The sequence below is a fragment of the Hydra vulgaris genome, chromosome 01, assembly GCF_038396675.1.
Source record: "Hydra vulgaris chromosome 01, alternate assembly HydraT2T_AEP".
NCBI lineage: Eukaryota > Metazoa > Cnidaria > Hydrozoa > Anthoathecata > Hydridae > Hydra > Hydra vulgaris.
Window position 1 is genome coordinate 68682435 of NC_088920.1, and position 6968 is coordinate 68689402.

At 27.6% G+C, this 6968-nt stretch overlaps 1 protein-coding gene across 1 annotated transcript; it reads left to right on the top strand.

The window, feature by feature from the left end:
- Positions 1-262: 262 nt before the first annotated feature.
- Positions 263-1784, top strand: LOC100201130 (protein Tob2). The gene has a single exon (XM_065789028.1). The coding sequence runs from the start codon at positions 342-344 to the stop codon at positions 1308-1310; it is 969 nt and encodes a 322-aa protein (XP_065645100.1). The 5' UTR covers positions 263-341; the 3' UTR covers positions 1311-1784.
- The last annotated feature ends 5184 nt before the right edge of the window (positions 1785-6968 follow it).

Sequence of the window (6968 nt, forward strand, 5' to 3'; positions counted from 1 at the left end):
TTAGTAATTTAAAAAAATTATATTGAATAAATAAAAACAGGGACCAACAAGATTTAAAATATAAAAACTATAAGTAAAATTTTATACTTTTTACATTAATAAACAATTAAAGTATTAATTTACTGTTCAAATTTTATTATAAATTAAATAGTTGAAGTTATTAGTAAAGTTTTTTTGTTTAAAAGTTGTACAAGTAAAAAAATTTATAGTTTGCTTACCCCCGTGTAGCTTAAATAAGTTTTAGCATAAGTTTTAATGCTTATACAGCGTTTCTTCTCTTTTCTTCTTAAAAAACGAAGACAAACTTCGGGGAGTTGTTCAGCGTTAATCAAGTTAGAGTAATGCATTACGAAATTAACTGTGCTGTAAAATATATTGTAAGCAAAATTAAAGAATACTCATCTTTGTTAAACGAGGAGCAACTTGAAAAATTCGAAAGTCGTTTAAATCAGTTACTAAAAGAAAAATACGAAAGTCATTGGTATGAAGATAAGCCAATGAAAGGAAGTGCCTTTAGATGTATAAATATAAGCGTAGAAGATAATTCAGTAGATTCAGTATTGAGAAAAGCTGCTGAAGAAGTTAGTTTAAATTCTCAAAATTTGCTTGAAATTTTTAATGATGGTTTAGCTTTATGGGTTGACCCTAATGATGTTTCTTGTCGTCTTGGAAAGGGTGCAATATTTCCTGTCTACAAGAAAATTGCTGAACGAAAGTCAAAACCTCTAAATTCTAACGCCCCTGAATTTAGCTTGAAGCAAAGACCAAGATCAACATCACCTCCAATTACTTTTAATAACAAAGACTTTTATGTTAAAACAAGATCTTTAACACCACCTGGTTTTAGTTCAACTGATGTCACACTTGAGAATATTTCGATTCCTACTTCTTCTACTTCTAAAGATACGGACATTCATAGACTATGGGACTCTATTCCAAACAAAACTTATCCTATTGCTAGCAGTAGTTATTCAGGACATTATCTTAATAACTCACAAGTTAAAAATGTTCCTGTTTCGAGTTTGTATTTTAATGGTTCTGATAACATTTCTTCAGCACAAAATTCATATATTGATCAATCGCAGCAGTCTGTTGCTTACAGGCAAGGAGATTCAAGCTACTCATTTAATCAATACAGCAGTTATTATAATCCGAGTTATTGGAAAAAGAATATTGGCCCATTGTACAATCACCCATTAAATCTACAACAAGATGATCAAACATACCAACGTTACCACTGGTCACGTAACAAAATTCCTGGTACTATGAGCTCAGTTTATTCTACTGCACGTGCTCAAGAAGTATTTTAAAATAAAGTTTTTACAATTAGTTATAGTCTATATTAGACAAATCGCTTTTCAATTACAATTCATAATGTAGTTATATTGGAAAGTAAACCTCTGTAATTGCTGAATACCTTTTTAGAATTTTCTTTAATTAGAATATATATGTGTGTGTGGAATTATAAACAAATTTGTTGCTTATATAGCACTCACGCAAATATATTTGTATTTTTTGTGCCTTAAGAAATATTGTAACGTGTATATTTAAAAATTATTCTTGGTGCATTTCTGTAAATAATATATAGTAATAAGATTTTTCCTATTTTATTTTTAGCGGAATTTATTGTGAAATAACAGCTATAGTAATTTTGTTATAAGATGTGAAAAAGAAATGTGTATAATTTTTATTCTATTAAATATAAGAGACAGTTAAGTCTATTTTGTATATTTCACAACAGGAGTAATTTCAGTTGTTATTATAATAGATAAATTTGTATTAAACTGTTTTATTTATTTCGTATTTGGTACAGACATTTTTGTTAACGCTTATGGTTAGCATAAGTTAATATTTTTAGCAATTTTAACCGTTTGTTACAAATATGCTTACAAAGCAACAACTGGACTAGATGTTTTTGCAATAAGAAATGTATTTACTATTTAATTAAAGATATCGTTTGTCATAACTTATATAATTGTTTGGCTAAATGCATCGTCATAAGGGCAACTGATTAATAAATAGTTTAAAAAATATTGGAAACCTTACTAAACTAAATTCTAGTGGATAAGTGACTAAAGTTAATTTTTATTGCTAATGTATATAAGTATATTATTAACGTGGTATGATAAACTTAATCCAGCCATTGTCTCGCAGAGAGCTTTTAATTAGACTTTTTCAGCTACCTTAATGTCTATTTGTCTTGTTCTTGTCAAAATGTTTTGTTGCCTTTAATTGTATTTTGCTTGAGTTTTTGTTAAATCAACTGTATTACTTCGCAGGTGAGGATTTTTTGTCACCTCGTAGGTTAGGATTTTTTTGTCCAGAACGCTTTCCTACTTCGCCACTACCGCAGTAGTTACAAGAATAGGATGAATACTTGACTTTCAAATTAATACAAAATCAACATGGTTTTGAAAAAGTTACTGAAAACAAAATAACTAAAACTTGGAACAAAGAAAAAGTCTTGAAATTCAGACCACCACCGCATTACAGGCGTTTTTCGAGGGCATTAAAACTTAAGTCACGGTATCTACACTGCAGGTTCAAACCGCGTATCTGATCAGGGTTTAGTCGACATTTTTGATTTATCAACAAAACAAAAAAATCTTATAATTTAAAGCTCTTAGTATATCGATTTTCTAAAAATAAAGAAGAAAAACAAATGTGGAATTCCAAAGTTTGCAGTAATTCCAAAGGTCCGAATTAATTCAGACTATATGCAAACTTAAAAGTATCTAATGACTAGGGATGTACCAGAAATTGTGAATAACAGATCATTCCGGTTCCGGCCAGAATTATAATATTTCAGACCGGAATGCCGGAATTTATTTTTTACTTTATTTATTTAAGACAGATGACACAGACTGTGTAAATTAAATCAAAAAATCACTGTCCTACAGGGCAATGAAGAACTACTGGTAAACCTAGGTAAAAAATACAAAATTCTTAACAAATACAATATAATTTTAGATAAAGCTTTAAAATAGATTAGCGATCTATTTTAAAGATATAATAACTAAAATAACTTTATTTTTTCGCTTGTTGCGCTCTCGTTAATGGAGAGTTTTTAAGCATTAGAAATTTTAATTGAAATAATAAGAGAAAAAAGATTGCTGCCCCATGCCAAATCCTCAGTCAATGTAGCAGCACTTCCTTGAAGAAGCAGACTATAAGATAGTTAATGTAGCAACACTCCCTTGCAGCATCAGGCTATAAAATAATGGATGTGGTAGCATTCTATTGTAGCAGCAGGCTATAAGATGTACTAAATCAATGTATGTACTAAGTCGATGTATGTACTAAAGCCAATAAATATTCTTTATGTTTATATTAAAAAGTCACCATTTTGAGAAAGTCTCCACACGAAAGCACAACAAGCGATAAAATAAAATTATTTTAGACCGCATATCTGTAGCTTTGCCTAATTTTATTTGCAGTAATCGCATATGTAAAGATTTTTAAAAATTTAGGAATATTGTGGTATATAAAGAGTTGCTATCCAGTTTTGGGCAACAAACAAGCTCTTTTTTCATCAAAAATGTTACATGCCTCTGACGATAGTCTCATTTTTAATGTTTCTAACTTTTAAATAGTTAAAAAGTATAGAATGCCTTATACAGTAAATATTTCATATATATGTATATATATATATATATATATATATATATATATATATATATATATATATATATATATATATATATATATATATATATATATATATATATATATATATATATATATGTATATATATATAAACAATTTAAAACATCAAATAATACGAATCTCTTAATACTAAATAATTTATTTGAAATTTTCTCCGGATTATAGGTACCGGCATCATCAGCATATAATATAATATAAAATCAAAAATTTTTAAATTTTGACGTCACCTTTATAATGGCTTCTTTTACTTAAGTATGAAAAAAATGAAGTCCAAAAAATATGTTTTAACATATTGTCCATTGTCCAAATTCATACCACCGTACATTAGAGAACATTGATGTTTTTGTATCTCCAAGGCTTCACGGACTTTTCTTTCAAATTTTTTATCCTCAACTTTAAGTGTTTCTGCCCTATCCCATTCAATACCCTCATCGCAATTTACTTTATGCAAAGCTAATGCAGACTGGTTTAACTTGCCTTCAGTCAAAAATTTTTGGTGTTGTTGAACCCTTGTTTTTATTTGAAGTTTTGATTCACCGACATACACTTTGGAGCATTTGCACTTAATTAAATAGGTTCCAGGTTGGCTGTTGCGTGTTAATTTTGATTTATTTCAAGACGTTAATAGCGTTTTTAGGATAGCATTTGACTTAAAAACAGTTCTGTAACCAGCTTTTCTGAATATTCTTCTAAATCTGGGAGATATTATTGGTATCCATGGTAAAGAAATTGTAGAAACGTTATTAGAGTTTGATAGAATTTCATTTTTATTTGCTAAACGTTTTTTTCGAACGTGATAAGAAATATCTTTAAGCATTTTTTCATCGTACCCATTTTCAGTAAACACTTGAATTATAAAATTTATCTCATCTTTTAAATGGTTTTCGCTGCATATTGAGTATGCTCTGTGTATATATCCGTTGAATATTGTTTTTAAAATTTTGGGATCTTGATTAGAATGAGGTTTGATTTGGATATTGGTTGCAGGATCTTTCCTGTAAACCTTGAACTCATATTTTCCATGTGTATTATTAATAACAGTTATATCCAAAAAGTTAAGTATCTTATTTTTGTTTTCAACTTCAATAGTATATTTTAAAGAAAGATGTTGTCTATTAAGGATTGTTTGGAACTGTTTCGCTTGTTGTAAGTTAGAAAACCTTGCGTGGCTATCATCTACATATCTATGAAAAGATTTAATATCAATTGAAAGAGTCATTGTCATTGCCAGTTTTATTGCCTTTTCCTCATGGTATTGTAAAAAAAATTCAACAAAAGCAACCATAAAAAACAATCCAATTGGGCCTGAATTCTCCAACTCATGAATCTCACCGTTCCATAAGAAATAACAACGAAACAAACAAAGTTCAATTAGTTGTTTTGTTTCAGTTAAAGTAAGCTTAGTTAAGTTTTTGTAAGAAACGCTTTTATTTAATTGATCCAAAAGTACTAAAGTTGCTTATTTTAATGGTATTGATGGGTATAAGTTTACAAATATCAAAGGATACCTGTATTTCATCTTCATCAATTAACCACGAGTTTTTTTAATAAAGTCTTTTGAATTTTTTAACCTAATAGGATTTTCATTTAATACAAATTACGATGAAATTGGGATAAGGATATTGAATGGGATAGGGTAAAAACACTTAAAGTTGAGGATAGAAAATTTGAAAGAAAAGTCTGTGAAGCCTTGGAGATACGAAAACATCAATGTTCTCCAATGTACGGTGGTATGAATTTGGACAATGGACAATATGTTAAAACAAAATTTAAAAATTTTCGTTTTTATTTAACGATCACAATTTTTGTTATTATATTATTTTATATGCTGATGATACCGGTGCCTATAATCCGGTGAAAATTTTAAATAAGTTATTTAGTATTGAGAGAATTCGTATTATCTGATGTTATATATATATATATATATATATATATATATATATATATATATATATATATATATATATATATATATATATATATATATATATATATATATATATATATATATATATATATATATATATATATATATATATATATATATATATATATAACATCATTAGACAATATTGTTTCGTCCTTAAGGACTCTTCAGTAATGTATTAATTTTTGTGAGACCATATCTTAGCAATAAAACTAGAAAGCTGATTTAAAGCAATTTAAAAGATTTGTTGTGACATGCCAAAGTGCTCAAACTACAGAGTAGTGGGCCAGCATTATATATACATAAATATATATATATATATATATATATATATATATATATATATATATATATATATACATATATATATATATATATATATATATATATATATATATATATAAATATATATATATATATATATATATATATATATATATATATATATATATAACACGCAATTCTTGATCTTATAAATAATATAAATGACTCCTTTGAAAAAAAAATACGTCCTTGGAGTCTTTGTTGATTTATCTAAAACATTTGACACGGTAGATCACGCTATCTTATTTAGGAAAATGGAAAAATATGGGATAAAAGGTGTTGCACTAAACTGGTTCAAAAATTTTTTACTAGACAGAAAACAATGCGTTATTGCTCATGGAAAAAAATTTTCAAAATTACTCAAAATAAAATGCGGTGTCCCCCAAGGTTCCATTCTTGCACCTCTTTTGTTTTTAATATACATAAACGATCTTCCTAAAGCCTCAAGTAAATTAGATTTCATAATGTTCGCGGACGACATCAATTTATTTTATGCATCCTCATCAATTACAGAACTTTATGAAACTACAAATACTGAACTTGAAAAAATAAACAGTTGGTTAAAATCTAACAAATTATCGTTAAACACAGAAAAAACCAAATACATTCTTTTTCATTCCAACCTTAAAAAAATACCACCCGATTTACCTTCGCTAAATATAGATACTAAAGAAATAGAGAGAACCCAAGCAACTAAATTTCTTGGGATACTTATTGATGAGAACATCTCATGGAAATCACATATAGATATATTAAATACCAAAATATCAAAAAACATTGGTATTCTCTACAAAGCTAGTTCTATTCTGTCTCCTGATAATTTAAAGTTTCTATACTTCTCGTTTATACAAAGCTACTATATATACGCTAATGTTGCATGGGCGAGCACTCATAGATCCAAACTAACTACACTATATCGAAAGCAAAAACATGCTGCAAGAATAGTTTTTAATAAGGATAGACTCTCGCATGCTGAGCCACTTTTAAAAAATTTGAAAGCATTAAATGTATATCAAATCAATATATTCCAAAATTTGTTATTTATGCTCAA

Coding starts and splice junctions, on each gene's coding strand:
- LOC100201130 (XM_065789028.1), top strand. CDS start 342: ATGCATTACGAAATTAACTGTGCTGTAAAATATATTGTAAGCAAAATT.